The 15741-nt window shown below is 41.6% G+C and overlaps 1 protein-coding gene and 1 long non-coding RNA gene across 5 annotated transcripts in view; one reads left to right on the top strand and one right to left on the bottom strand.

Annotated features, from left to right (window-relative positions):
• Positions 1-13320, bottom strand: part of CDADC1 (cytidine and dCMP deaminase domain containing 1) — a 27822-nt gene extending 14502 nt beyond the window's left edge. Inside the window, exons 1-5 of one of the 3 annotated variants that reach the window (XM_075919056.2) lie at positions 12843-13320; positions 11162-11208; positions 8531-8625; positions 3822-3859; positions 1910-2488 (exon numbers count right to left, since the gene is read on the bottom strand). In XM_075919056.2, coding sequence (XP_075775171.2) covers positions 1910-2488; positions 3822-3859; positions 8531-8625; positions 11162-11208; positions 12843-13320 — 1237 coding nt within the window. Of the gene's footprint in view, positions 1-1909; positions 2489-3821; positions 4000-8530; positions 8626-11161; positions 11209-12789 lie in introns of all 3 variants that reach the window. The other 2 variants (XM_075919055.2, XM_006121335.5) reach the window with 2 other exon arrangements.
• Positions 13253-15741, top strand: part of LOC112545513 (uncharacterized) — a 21059-nt gene continuing 18570 nt past the window's right edge. Inside the window, exons 1-2 of one of the 2 annotated variants that reach the window (XR_012900673.2) lie at positions 13255-13391; positions 15138-15222. This is a non-coding gene — a long non-coding RNA (uncharacterized LOC112545513). Of the gene's footprint in view, positions 13392-15137; positions 15223-15741 lie in introns of both variants that reach the window. The other variant, XR_012900672.2, reaches the window with a different exon arrangement.

Below are 15741 nucleotides of genomic sequence, written 5' to 3'. Positions count from 1 at the left end.
CAAAAGCTGGGGAAAAACATTTTGTTCCAGAAAAACAAACATCTGAGTTTAGTCCTACAGTCAAACCCAATTTCAACTTATCACACAATTACAGAGGGAGACTGGTGAACTGAAATTCATTTACAAGTTTGACACTGTTAACCTGGGCTTGGATAAATATATTAACTGGTTAACATACTACAAAGCCAATTTCCCCAATTTTTTATATTGGGGGATAGCTATTAATGGGACACATCCAGCCTACGTAATTAACGTCATTAACACAGTTCCTACAAATTGACAGATATAACAGCAAAAGCAGTTACATCTTGGATTTGGTATTTCTACTTCAGCCCATCTGATGAAGTGGGTTTTACCCATGAAAGCTCATATTTGATATATTTGTTAGTCTCTCAGGCTACGTATACACTGCAATGGTATTTTGGGATACCAAAGTATCCCAGAATAGCAATCTCGCATCTTCACAACAAGCTCATTATTTCAAAATATAATGGGCTCTCTATTCCAACATCCCTTGTAAAACTAATTCTACAAGGAGTAAGGAATGTTTCAGAATAGCAATTTATTTTGAAATTTGGCACTGTGAAGACAATGCCAAATTACAAAATAAGCTATTTCAGATTAAGATCAAAATAAGATATGCAATTTGTGTAGCTCAAATTGCATACTTTATTTCAAGCAATGGTGCAGTGTAGACGCACTCTAAGGGGCTACAGAATTACTGTTTTTAATCACATCAGTGACTGATGGGGACTAATGATGCAATAGGTGCCAGGGAGAGGAAAGAGAAAGGATGCTAAATGTGATCAGACCTCTTCACAAAAGACAGGATGTAAAGTTTCTTATTGTCAGGTATTTCCTAGGGAATGTGACATACAATAATACAGACTTTAAATAAGCAGGCCAAGGAAAAAGATATATTAATGCGAGGGATGTACTTATACCTTGTTTTGATAGAACAAACAATCTTATTTTTGACCTATTTTAAAGTATTCAAACATATCAGTCTAAAAAAATTTGGATAGATTTTTCAAACAAATCCTACACTATTTATGACTGGAAAAGCAAAGACAACACTGGAAAACACAATAACTAACCAATATGGAGGAAGCAAAAAATTAGTAATATTGTCGAATTTAAGCTTTCTATGGGATACCACGTAGAGTATATATTTCCCCTCAAAGTTCTGCATAATAGCGAACACAATTTTAAGTTTCTAATAAGGGAATTTGTACAAATCTACCTTATTTAATTGGCCTACTTTTGATACCAAGTTAATTCAGGGTCTGTCCTCTACTAAAAAATGGTTCTGTTCTTCAAAACTCCAGAATCTTTGAGAGTGGGAAACAATCATTACACACTAGATAACTGGAGTATCATTACTAAACAATGGGAACAGGAAAATGTAACACAGAAATAACTAGCATTCTACTGGTAGGTAAAGAGCAGATATGGAAGAAAGTCTCTAGTATTTTCTATTTCAGTATATAGACTGACTGCCACTGAACACCTACTTTATCAACAGGAAACACTTAATGTTTGTATATAAAAGCTTTTTGCAAAGGCTCCAATAAATTAAATAACACTGTTGTATTTTTTGAGATGAGGGTGCACACACTGGCTGATGAGGCTGTCAAGGCTTTACTACTGTAGGATAATAAATGCACTGTGATCATTCTTTCCTTCTAAAGTGCTCAAAATCCTTTGCAGTCATTAATGAAGTGTCCCTTGTGAGGTGCTCTGCATGGTACCCACATTTTACAGATGTAGGGACTGAGGCACAGAGCAGGTAAGAACCTTGTTCATTGTCAGATGGGAAGTGTTTGGCACAGCCAGGAATTTAACATCTAACTTCTAGTCCCATGATTACCACAAGATTGGCATTTCTCCCATTTACATAGCAACTCACCAGTTCGGTATGCCAGTAATCTGGCTTGTATCATACAGTGCCTTGCAATTTCTTGGGACAAACTTTGATGGCGCATTTCATTTGCTTGCTGTGATTCATTACAATAAAATCCAAAATGGCCACAGGTAGGGACACTGGCAGCTACTGTGGCCAAAAGCAGGACAAGATCCTTCATATTTTGCCTAAGATTACTAAAATATGGATTTTCACAGAGGTTCTCCAGACCAATGGTCATCAAAATTTGCTTGTGCATTTCTTCATTTGAAATTAGGAATAAACTTTCATACTCTTTTATTCTTTCTTGTCTACACTCAGCATAAAAATCAGTGTTACACTCAGACAGAGTTTTTGCAATTTTTTGAATGAAATCACATTTTTGGGAGGTTTCCTCTACAAACTGCACCATATCACAGACTAAGGGCTGAAGCAAGAGACACACACGAGCTCGACTATTTGACTTCAATCTTTCTACTGCTTTGGCATCCAGCTTTGCATCTTCAGTATGGGTAGGGTTGGAGGCTTCATTCTGCAAGCTTATTTCAGGATCTGCAGGCCAATATGAAATTCTATTCACTCCAGCTGGAACAGAAGATACATAAGATTAAAAGGAAAAGTGCAAACATTGGTGTAAAACACATTTTTCATTATCTTAACTCCAAAATATTACCATAGAATACTGTATTTTGACCCCTTCAACAAGGAGTGGGTTATTCCTTAAACTGTATATGTGCAACACACGTGCTGGCAAATATCATAATCAAGGGGCTAGTGTGTCTTAGATTAGCTAAATTTTGCTTCTACTTGATTTTACAGTTGTGTCAACAAAAAGTCCAAAATGCACCACCTCCAATAGAGTAAAGCTGACTAGAATGGAAGCTCCTCAGGGCAGGGATTCTTTTGTGTTATGTCTTGTACCACCTGAGCACATTGCTGAAGAACAGTGCAGTCAGTCTTTACCACACAAAGATGAAGAATGTGATTTGTGAAATATACTTAGGCTATGTCTACACTGTAGCCTTCTTGCAGAAAAGCTTATGCAAATGAAACTCGGTATGAAATATCACCGAATTTTATTTGCATAATTAACTAGCATAATTAACTAGCAGCCATTTTTGCGCAAGAGGCTTTTGCGCAAAAAGGAGCCATGTAGATGGCTCCTTTTTGCACAAAAACCCCCGCTTGCGCAAGAGCCGTTCTTCCTGAAAAAATGAGGAAGAATGGCTCTTGTGCAAGAGGGGGTTTTTGCATAAAAAGGAGCCATCTACACTGCTCTTTTTTGCGCAAAAGCCACTTGCGCAAAATGGCTGCTCATTAATTATGCGATATTCCACACTGAGCTTCATTTGCATAAGCTTTTCCACAAGAAGACTACAAGAAGACTTGTAGATGTAGGCTTAGTTTTCATTTTAAATGGAAAATGAATTTCCAAGAATTGGATCCGAGTTCCACCCCCGACTGTCACTCCTCTTTGCTGAGGTTAATACTCAGCATACAATTGGATCTTCTGGTAAAATTACAGGTAGGCAAGTAAAATGTAGTTACCTGGGATGAAACTCCCAAGTTAACACTACTATCCTTGCAAAATGTCATGAGAATGTCTGTGGTCAAAGACCTTAGTTTTATGTCCAAGTTATGAACACAACAGTGCCATTTAGAAGTAGTTGTGACACTGAGTGGCTACCAGCTCAATGGGAAGAAATCCACGTCTTGACTCAACAACTGTAGAATAGAGACATTAAATGCTGATTTCTCCTAATGAAAATATTAAGGCTTACTATGGAAACCAATCAGGTAAACAATTAAATACAGTAGTGGGGCAATTCCAAGAGAGTATGAACTTTCTGTATAAGTCATAAGTAGCAAAACATCTAAATAAACAAGTTTACCTTTTCCACACTAATCTTTAACTTACCATTTACAATCATTTTTAAACAAGTTGAACATGGTTTTCTGGAAAAATAAAGATCACAGTTTTTAAGCCTTGATCCATGTTTAATCAAAGCAATTTGGCCAGCATGTAAGTCTGCACTGGAGCAATGTAGACCAACAATTTTAATATTTTTCACTACGACAAGGCCAGTCTTCTTTACCTATAAAAAAGTACATTATTCATTTTTGTTACAAATTAAAAAGTTCATAATGATGTCATAATTCACTCACTGTGTTCCACGAAGCAGGACTTGTCTACATGCAGCACTGTACTTCTTTGCATTTTGGGCTATGGTAATGCCGTGAGTATCAAAGTAGGTGTTTCATGATCCCAGGATATTAGAGAGACAAGGTGGGTTTATCGGCCCAAATTATATTGGTGAAAAAGAAAAGCTTTCGAGATACACAGAGCTCTTCTTCAAGTCTGGGAAAGATATGCAGAGCATCACAGCTAAATATAAGAATTCATAAGAACAGCCACACTGGGTCAGACCAAAGGTCCATCTAGCTCAGTATCCTGTCTGCCGACAGTGGCCAATGCTAGATGCCCCAGAGGGAGTGAACACAGCAGGTAATCATCATGTGATCCCTCTCCTGTCATCCATTTCCAGACAAAGAGACACTAGGGACTCCATTCCTACCCATCCTGGCTAATAAATTCATGGAGGTTAGGTCCATCAATGGCTATCTAGCTCTTTTTTGAACCCTGTTAAAGTCCTAGTCTTCACAACATCCTCTGGCAAGGAATTCTACAAGTTGATTGTGCTCTGAGTGAAGACAAATTTCCTTGTGTTTGGTTTAAACCTGTTACCTATTAATTTCATTCGATGACCCCTAGTTCTTACACTATGGGAACAAGTAAATAACTTTTCCTTATTCACTTTTTCCACACCAGTCGTGATTTAATAGACCTCTATTATATCCCCCCTTAGTCTCCTCTTTTCTAAGCTGAAAAATCCAAGTCTTTTAAATCTCTCTTCATATGGGACCCTTTCCAAACCCCTCATTTTTGTTGTCCTTTTCTGGACCTTTTCCAATGCCAATATATCTTTTTTGAGATAAGGCGACCACATCTGTACACAATACTATGTGGGCATACCCAGGGCTCGCTGAACCACGGCGAGCCCCGCTCTCCAGCCGTGCTGTCCGGCAATCTGCACATGTGCAGATTGCCCAAACCCGGCTCTTCCGGGTTACAATCTATTCGCCCGTGGCAAGTAGATTGTATTATTTGTCGAGCCCTGGGTATACCTATGGTTTTATATAGAGGAAATAAATATTCTCTTTGTTATTCTCTATCCCTTTTTAAATGATTCCTAACATTCTGTTTGCTTTTTGACTGCTGCTGCACACTGAGTGGATGTTTTCAGAGAAATATCCACAATGATTCTAAGATCTCTCTCGAGTAGCTGTAGCTAAATTAGTCCCCATCATATTGATATAGTTGGGATTATTTTTTCCAATGTGCATACTTTACATTTATCAACATTAAATTTCATTTGCCATTTTGTTGCCCAATCACTTAGTTTGGTGAGATCATTTTGAAGTTCTTCACAGTCTGCTTTGGTCTTAACTATCTTGAGCAGTTTGGTATCCTCTGCAAATTTTGCCACCTCGCTGTTTATCCCTTTCTCTAGATTATTTCTAAATAAGTTGAATAGGACTGGTCCCAGGACAGACCCTTGGAGGACCTCACTAGTTACCTCTCTCTATTCTATATATAAACAAGCAATCTGTTTTACCTTTTATTTAGCTGAGACACTGTGTAGGTTGAAAGCTAGTCTCTCATCAAGAGCTGTTGGTCCAATTAAAAAAAAATTACCTCACCCACCTGGTCTCCCAGAGTTTAATAGGCAGATATTTCTCTTGGTTACATTTGCTTTAGGGAGTGACATTCATTATAGCCTTGGGTGTACATGCTTATCTTTTTTAGTCATTTTAGTAGTCTAACAGGTTCCGTATCAAACTTCCAGTCAAAGCACATTGAATCTTACTGTCTTTTTCTGGAACAGATTATCCCCTGAAAATCCACATGGAGGATGTGACATCCCACAAATTTCCAGTCAGTCTCTTTTGAATAATTCCATCTGATTGAGATTTGTTTCCCTCCCCTTCCAGCAGAGATGCTAAAACCAAATCCCAAGGGATTTGTGTGGAAAGGTCAGATTACAGTCTCTAATCCTAGTCACTGCCTACATTCTTGAATCCTTTCTGTTGTACACTGAACCCTCCATGTATGAATGCTGAGGAGTTCAGCACTCCTATCTGTTCTCCCAGGACTGAGGATGAAGTTATGATGGAACATCTGAACTTCCAACATTAGTTCTGCCTCTCCTTATCCGCAGAGCCTAATCTTCACAGAGGCTGCCTGGGAATCAGGAAGTCAAATCCTCCCTTTGTGCATAGAAGGCAACATTTGCTTCATCTGGATTATCCGTGTTTGTGGAAAAACAGACAGCCTACCCCAATGAGATTTTTCTAATAATGACCATCGTGGTGTTACAGCTATTAAGAGTGAGAACTTTTTGCTTAAGATTTATGAAGAAATTCCATTGTTAGTGATAAAGATGTATTTTTGTACAGCCCCATCTAGCTGGTTACCACTTGCCCTGCCCTGAACACTTTGACTAAGTTTGAAGTTTCATAAGGCCTGTATTCTCTATCATAGGCAGAATCAGAAGAGTTGGTTTGAATACTCTAGGACAGCAATTCTGTAAAAATCTGAAGCCTATATTTGTGGCTTGGGTCAAATTTCTAGTTATTACTAATTTATTATTTTATCCTCATTTTTCTGTTCTAGTTTATTTTACTGCTTTGTTTTCTATTTTCAAATTGACGAGGAAACAAGGCATTTTGCAAAATCAGTTTAAATGAACAAACAACATTTACATTTAAGTAAAGTATTGGCATTAGACCAGAGGAGTACATTAAGACTTATCTTCACATCATTTGTTGGTATGTAGGCTCCACACTAGGGATGTTAAATATCGGTTAATTGAATCGTCAAGTAACCTCATGAATTCTTATCGGTTAGTCTACTCTATAGTACCCAAGGGCGGGGCCAGCAGTATCAGAGACAGTAGTGTGGGGTGCCAGGAGGGAGCTGGTCTGCAAGAGGAGCTAGTTTAAAAACCAACTCCTCTTATGGACTAGTTGCCTGTCGCCCCATGCTGCTGCCTCTGATACAGAGGCAATAGCGCAGGGCGGTAGCAGTCCCTGCCTGGGGTTGGGAGGGGTCTGTGCTCCTGGACCCGGAATGAACCAGAATTGAGCCAGGTTGCCTGCCAGTATAGCTCCTAATACACTTTAAATGCAGAGCCTCAACAGAGATAGGTCCCGGTTCCATTGCAAGCCAGCACTGAGCCAGGTTAAAAATTTACATGGGAAAGGGGAGAAATGCATGTAGTCTCTAGAATTACGCTATAAGCTTTTGCTTATTGGTTAACTGACTACACTATTACATCCCTACTCCTATACAACATTGTAATACTTTTCTAAAATTTGCCCCACTATTACATTCCTACTCCTATACAACATTGTAATACTTTTCTAAAATTTGCCATAATGTAACCCACGTACCTAGTGTGGTTCACCGTTCCATACAGTGGCACCTAGACCACAGCAACAGATAAGATCAAGAGACCTCTACAACCTAGGCTAACAGCCAGCTGGCTTTATAGCTCAAGCTGTAGTGGCTCTTATACTAAACTTCAGAGATCCCAGGTTCAAATCTACCCAGTAGCAATTACAATACCACTACATTAGTGTTTGCCTAATACCATCTTACCAAGTTCAAGAAACCATCATATTGTAGCATTTGCTGAAAAATACATGGGACCTCTAGTTTTAGGGTTACAGCCCCATTTTTAAATTATAGAATACCATTCTGCCACATTCTAACCACATTTGTATCTTTCTAATATGTCAGCAAATACCAGACTTTTTTTGATATTATATGACCAGAGTTACTTACAGCGATTCTATGTTGCTGATTGGACTTAGCTATCTTTTGCAGCATCTCAATTCTTTTCTGCTATAGCATCTATAGTACCTTAGACCAGTGTTTCTCTAAGTGGTCCATGGATCCACTTTGAGAAACCTGCTAACTGGCCACTCCCAGTTGTTTATTTACTGGCACTGCAGGCGTGGCTCCCATTGGCTCTGGTTCAACATTTGAGCCAAGTGGAGTTGCGGGAAGTGATGGCTCGGCTCAGGCTGCTTCCCGTAAGCCACTTCCCATGGCTCCCGTTGGCTGCAAATGGTGAACGAGAGCCAATGGGAGCCATGAGTCTCTGTGGCTGCGGACCCGGTAAATAAACGGGAGTAGCCAGTTAGCAGGTTTCTCAGAGTGGATCTGCAAACCACTTGAAAAAACACTGTTTTAGACTGAAGATTATTTACAATAATCCCATTGTTTTAACAAGATTCTTATACAAACAAAAATATGTAACTACATTTAAGTTAAGAAGGTAAATAAATTGCATTCTTAAATTTTTGCTCTCATGTTCTGCTTTCATTCTTCCGGCCATTTACTACAGAAAAAATAGTCAGAAATGTGACCAATACAAAAGTACCTGCAAAATATTTATTATATGTGTACGTGATAATGCACAGTCTGGTTAATTGTATTCACAGTCTAAAAGTTAGTACCTATTCCAGAAGGGCTATTAAACTGCATGTAATACATTTTACCTGTGATTTCTTTTGTTGTTCAACTGAGGGAAAGAGCTCCATCCAGAGACTGAACAAAGTAAAAAGGTTGACTTTGGAAAGCCTTGGTGTTTGACCTACCATCAGAAAAAAAAGAAATATTAACTGATAAATGTTAACTGTTTTAATCATTAAATGTTTCTTTAATGACTAAGACATCACTGGTGTTCTATAGTGTAGGTGCAGAAAGTTGGAATACCTGGCTTAATACATACTGGAGATTAGTGTAGCTTAAAGCGCCATTTTCAAGTTAAAGTTGCCCCCCAAATTAAATTTTGTAAAAACAAGTATTTATAAAGCCGATGGCTAATATTGATGTTTCCTCTATAAAAAATATAGTACGCTATTTTACACTGCTATGCACTCAATATATAATGTTTCTAAATGTACACACATGTAAATCAAATACAATAGAGTTTATTTTATATAAAGTGTAATAACAAAAAAGTTAAATAAATATTCACAATTTAAAATCCGAACATTGCAACAGTATGATCTAGGAAGTAAAAACGAGAAAGGGAGCAATTTTACCTAATTTTATTACCAAAACTGAAAAGAAAGTAATAAGTAAATATTGTGATGTATTTAAAATAAAGAATTCCTTCACACTTTTAATTTCCTAAATATTATTCCAAGCATCTACCACAAAAACTTTGCCCAGTCCTATAGGCCAAACAATGGAAGAGCTAGTGTGACATTATAATCACACATTGGCTACTATCAATATTAGTGTCTAAATTCACTTCTCCCCAAAAATCATCATACTTTTCTGGTATTTCCATCAAATGAAACAAACAACAACAACAAAAAGAAACACACGTTGGCAGGAAATACGATTAGATAAAAGCAAACCACAAAAATTTCCTAGAGATTCTACTATGGATGTTAAATTTAGATTAATCAACTATTTGATTCGTTGATAAGGGCACCTCTGCCTTTGAAATGTAGCAAGAGTCCTGCTGGTTCTTGCTACATTTCAAAGGCAGAAGTACTGCCAGCTCCCCATTGTGCCCTTGCTACCTACGCCAGCGAAGATGGCTCTTGCTCCTCGCCCTTGCTGCCTCTGTCTGGTAGAGGCAGCAAGGGCTGGGGGAAGCGACTTAGTCCAGTTGACTATTTGATAAGCATATGCTTATTGGCTAGCTGACTAGTCGCTTACATCTCTAAATTCTACACCAGCCATGGTAAAGCCTAGTGGATCTTTTGCATCTACACAGAACTTTTCTGGAGCAATTGCTTTGTCATCTTGGCTCTGCATAATATGAGGAACTGGTAACATACTTTTTACAGAAGTCATTCTACTTTGTGGAGGGAGAGAACAAACAACACAATGAGTCCCATTGAAAGGCACACAAAGGACCTTGTTAAGCATGCTGAAAGAAATCTGAGTCACCGCTTGCTTGTCAGACACATCTTTAAAAGGTAGTGAAAGAGATCTAGGAGCACGTAGCAACTTTACTAACAGACTGTTACCATCACCACCACCAATGAAACTAGTAAAATGCACCACACACTTTGGTGGTCAACTCTCAAGAAACTATTTTTGGATCCAGCAGGTATTATAAACTTCAGCCTGGTGTGAAATATTCCATTTCTGATCAAGATAACCATGAAATTAGAGAAGAACCATCTCCAAACACACCTATCCATACCACTAGTCTGGTCTCCTTCTATTCAATATCCAGGAACATATAGCTTCAGAGGGTAGCAGAGTTAATCTGTACAGGATAAACTTAAAACAACAAATAGTCTAGTAGCACTTTAAAGACTAACAAAACATGATGGATTTCCACTCCGTATGGCTGAATGCGGTGCCTTGTTTTGTTAGTCTTTAAAGTACTACTAGACTACCGTCTTTTAGCGAATATACTCCACACCTGAATATACCCTGCGGTTTTTGCTGTTTGAGTAAAAAAAATCGTGTATACTCCGCGCACGAGTATAACCCGCAGGGTTTACAAGACTTTTCTTTGCTGGGGGTATGTTTGCCGGGGGTATATTTTCTAATTTACGGTGTGCGGGGGTGGGCTGTGTGAGGGGGGGAATTAGCCAGCCACTCACCGCCCCGGTTCCTGCGCAGCCGCCAGCCTCCGAGTGGGGGAGTGCTTATCCCCCTGGTTCCGCTGCAGCCACAGGAAGGGGCAGGGGAGCAGGAACCATTATCCTCCGGGCGGGGGAGCGCTCACCGCCCTGTTCCTGAGCAGCCACAGGAACCACCAGCCTCCGGGCGGGGGAGCGCTCACCGCCCAGAGAGTCGCTGGTGAATAAAAAAAAAAACCTATATACCCCGCACCCGAATATACCCCACGGAGGGGGCGGTGCAGGGTTTGTAAAAACGAATATAACCTGTGGGTTATATTTGCTCAATTACGGTATTTGTGTTTTTTTAAGCTTATCCAGGAACATATAGTACTTGTAATACTGATGGATGACCTCCTTCTATACACAGATAGGAGGATGTCTTGTGACTGTCTGTGGCATTTACATAGTTGGCACAGCATACTACTATTTTGCCTCAGAGACAAACAGCTCTGATATGTCTCCATTCCCTCCTTTAGGGATGCCTGGAGAGCTGTGATGAGTAAATGCTTCTCTACACTTCAAAGCAGTCACCTGTGAAGTCCCACAAGGCTCAATCTTTTCTCTCATCTTTTTTACACCTACAGGAAGGAAGAGGAAAAAAGTGAAAGCAAGGAGGGACACAAGAGAGAAAAGTGGGTAGGACAATTAGATCAGAGATCTAGTTTGATGTTGATTATATCTGGGGGTATCTGGATACTGGAGCAATAGATGCTGTTACGTGAACCCAGATTGAGACACAAACTACGTCTACACTGGCGTGATCTTGCGCAAAACCTCTTTAGCACAAGAGTTCTTGCGTTAAAGTAGTTGCGCAAGAGAGCGTCTACACTGGTATGTGCTTTTGCGCAAGAAAGCTCTGATGGCCATTTTAACCGTAGGGCTTTATTGCGCAAGAAATTCATGTTGCCTGTCTACACCGGCCTCTTGCGCAAGAACAGCTGCGCAAAAGGGCTTATTCCCGAGCGGGAGCGTCAGAGTTCTGGTGCAAGAAGCCCTGATTTCATACATTAGAACATCAGTTTACTTGTGCAAGAACACACGGCGAGTGTAGACAGGCAGCAAGCTTTTGTGCAAGAGTGGATGCTTTTGCGCAAGATGGCGCCAGTGTAGAAACAGCCAAATAGTAAAGAAGGTGAAGAAATATATTTACATACAACACAATTTAAATGACATTTTAAAGCAACAGTTTATAATTACAGAGGTCTCTCCTCAGAAGAATCACAAATAGCATCACAGATGATTAGAATTAATGCAAACAGAAGTAGTATGTGCACATTACAGCAAAAAAGTGAGAAAATTGCTCACATTTTCTAAAGAAAAATGAAACAGTAAAAGAGGTCTACTCTTCTTGTACTTTTGGCTTGTAGTATTTATCCCATTAATCTATATTTCTTCTGCATCCATGAATATCACAGCCTTCCTATATCCAGAATGTATATATTCTTTATGGATGGATGGAAACAAAAGCATGCATCACAATGGATAGCTTGTATTATATGTTTGAAAGGAAACTCCAAACACTTGCTAAGGTGGACCTTAAAAAGTATATCATGACCTGATTTTCAGAGGTGCTTTGAAGTTATGGAAAAATTAAAAAACAAGGAATAGTCTGGTAGCACTTTAAAGACTTAACAAACCATGTAGATGGTCTCATGAGCTTTTGTGGGCAAACCCCACTTCTTCAGATGACTGGAGTTTTTGAAGTTAGTGTCAGCTGCAGAAGATCAGATTTTAAAAACCAGCCTCCCCCCCCCTTTTTTTTTGTTTTTACCGCTGTCTATGTATATTTCTTAGAAGAGAACTTTGCAGGTGTATCAAAGTACCATCTTCCTCCCAGATAATCCTGGGGAGGCTGATCCCATCTCCACTACAAGCCTCAGCAAAAGCAGTGTCAAAGGGCAGTTCCTAGTTAGCTGTCAGTCTTGGGAATGGATAAAGGTCAACCTTTGCGGCATCATAAAATGTCATCCGGGAAGTAACAAGCGAGCTCTAACCCCCACGTCAGTGTCACTCAACAGCAGGGGAAACAAGCTTGTTGGTCAGTTCCCAGGGTTTGCACGGGCAGAAAGAACAGGCAGTGGGGGAGATGGGCCCCCTCCCATCCGTCAGCCCGGATACCAGGGGAAGAGGTGGGGGCTCCAGAACCGAGAAGCTCTCACCTGGGGACGCTGTGGGTCTGAGGACAAGTGGTTCCAGGGGGAGGGGCGCTCACCTGACACGCTATCGGTCTGGGTGCCCGCGGTGCTCACTCTCCGACCTGCCGCCACTTGCCCATCGCCTGGACCCCCCGCACTTTGCATCGGGCTTGCTGGCCTCACCCGCCCGCTAGAGGCTCCTGCTTCGCCCCGCCCCGGCCCATCCCATGACAGCTGTGGCAACAAACCGCCCACGACCCAGCGCGGCGCGAGCTCTGACGTCAGCAGCTCCCGCGGCGCCCCCTGTGAAGCCGATAGGAAACTGCGGCCTGAACCAAGAAGGAGCGAGACCTGAGCGGAGGGGGCGGCCGGCCGGCTGGCCGGCGTGCGCGCGCTCTCCGCGGAGGGTTCGGTTGACGGTTTCTGACACTCCCGCAGGCAGGGCGCGCGAGGCGGCTTCGATCTCGGGGATTTTTTGGCGCTGCGCTGCCAGGGGCGGGGAAGCGACGCGTTGTGACGGTTTGGCGCGGAGGCTCGAACCGTTTGCAGACGCATAACGGCTGTGGCGCTGGCGGGCTCGGGTATGGCCGAGGGGAGCAGCAGCGCCGGATTTTACTTCGCACGCTGTAGGTTTGTGTTTAGGGAGCCCAGTCCGCGGGCCCCATAAATGGCCTGGGCGGGAACAGCTCCCTGTAGAATTGTGCTGCCGCTAGCAGCTGTTTCCTACAGTAGCACTTCCTTACGATCGTGCCAATAAGAAAGTGCTACTTGTAGCACAGTCCTATAAGGTAAAATGCAGGACAATGTAGCACTTTAAAGACTAACAAGATGGTTTATTAGGTGATGAGCTTTCGTGGGCCAGACCCACTTCCTCAGATCAAATAGTGGAAGAAAACAGTCACAACCATATATACCAAAGGATACAATTTAAAAAAATGAACAAATATGAAAAGGACAAATCACATTTCAGAACAGAAGGGCGATGCGGGGGGGGGGGGGTGGGAAGGGGGAGGAAGGAAGGTAAGTGTCTGTGAATTGCCTTTTGGTAGTCCAAGGTGGGGTCAGAGGGGAGAGGTTTCTCGAACACCACATTTTACAAACCTCTCCCCTCTGACCCCACCTTGGACTACCAAAGGGCAATTCACAGACACTTACCTTCCTTCCTCCCCCTCCCCCCTCCCCCCCCCCCCCCGCCCTCCGCATCGCCCTTCTGTTCTGAAATGTGATTTGTCCTTTTCATATTTGTTCATTTTTTTAAATTGTATCCTTTGGTATATATGGTTGTGACTGTTTTCTTCCACTATTTGATCTGAGGAAGTGGGTCTGGCCCACGAAAGCTCATCATCTAATAAACCATCTTGTTAGTCTTTAAAGTGCTACATTGTCCTGCATTTTGCTTCAACTACCCCAGACTAACACGGCTACATTTCTATCACTATCCTATAAGGTAGGAACTTTTGACATTACACCGGACCCAAGTAACTGCCTGCTTGGGGGGAAGCCAGGGGGCTTGCAGATCTTAACGAGCAAATGTGTCCTGTGAGAGGGAGGGTAAACCACGTGGAATGCAAATCGGGCAGAGTGATGAAATGGGCTGTACAGGCCCTACAATAAGGCAGGCAGTCAGTAACTTAAATGGGGTGCGAAGGTGCCAAAGATGCTGCTTTAACAGCTAGAAGTTACTAAAACACCCTAAAAATTCGAAGGTTTATGAAAAGAAGCATGTGGCTGTGCAGAGCCTGAACATGTAATGTCTGTCCCAGCTTGGTGACAGGATACCCATGAAAGGATCTCTGGTGCAGCTGAGAGATCAAGTGCTGGATTTGACCTGGTTTATTTAGAGAACTTTAATACTTAAGCCTGATTTGGCTGTTATGCTCTCACTGAAATGAATCCAGCTTCTCCTGACTTCTCTAGTTACATGATGTCTTTGTAGTTAATGCTGAAGCAAGGTGGTGCCTGGCCAATTTTTACACCCTCCTCAGGTGTGCTAAAACAAAAAGCAAACCACAATTTGTGATTGTGTGTCATAGCTGGTTTCATCAGTTTCCTTTTCTGCCTCTCCAAGTGCACCTCCTTGGATGTCTGGTCTTGATCTTGCCTGGGGTTCAACTCCTGAGTTTTCCTCTCAGAGCCTGGGCCCTAGACTGTAGTATCCTATGTTTTGGCCATGAAAGTCCAAGCAAGTCTGAGTGGGTATGATATCAACGGTTTTTCCATTGGGGAGTATATGACCTGTGGTAAATACAGTGAGCAAACAGTCTGTATAAAGCAAAGGATTGTTTAATCTTAATAGTAGTAACCGAGCATGATGTAAGAGGAAAAAAGGATTTAAAAAGTCTACAGAACTGTTTACCTCTCTGTGAATTTAGGCAGATGAACCGTATCCCAAATCAACACCTATTAGGAGTCAAAAACAGGGTTCCAGCAGCTGCCACATCAGTGCCAAATACAAAGGTAAAATAACCTATAACTATTTGAGATGCCAGAGTTTGTGCATCTGTCACAGGGTACTCATTGTTTGGTGGCTTCTGATTACTCTGGGGATTAGCTCTTGAGGCCAATACCCCTTCCCATGTTGCATTGCATCACACCAGTTCCATATCTGGTCTGCAGCTCCTCTCTCAATAAAGGAATCACAGCATCCTTTTTGTGGCTCCACTCTTTGCTCAGATCACTCACTGTCTGTTTCTCTCTTCTGGGGTTCAGTCCTTCAAATCCTCTGTCACTCCCACAGTGACTCAGGCAGTTTTTCCATGCACTGACTTGCTGGTGCCACTTTTCCAATGCTGAGTAGCAGAATCCAGGTTCACCCTCAACTCTGGGTTCCAGTCCAGGGACCCTCAACCCTAGAACCAGATTAACATTTTGTGGTCGGGTGCCAAATTATTTGTGGGCCCTCATTTAGTTATCAGCCCCTTCTGAGTGTGGACCAGGTATGGCAGAGACATACAGAGTACTGAGTCTCAGGGTATG

Source organism: Pelodiscus sinensis, chromosome 1, assembly GCF_052426305.1.
Source record: "Pelodiscus sinensis isolate ZL-2025 chromosome 1, ASM5242630v1, whole genome shotgun sequence".
NCBI lineage: Eukaryota > Metazoa > Chordata > Testudines > Trionychidae > Pelodiscus > Pelodiscus sinensis.
Note: the sequence above shows the minus strand (reverse complement) of the source record. Positions and strands in the feature narration are given on the sequence as shown.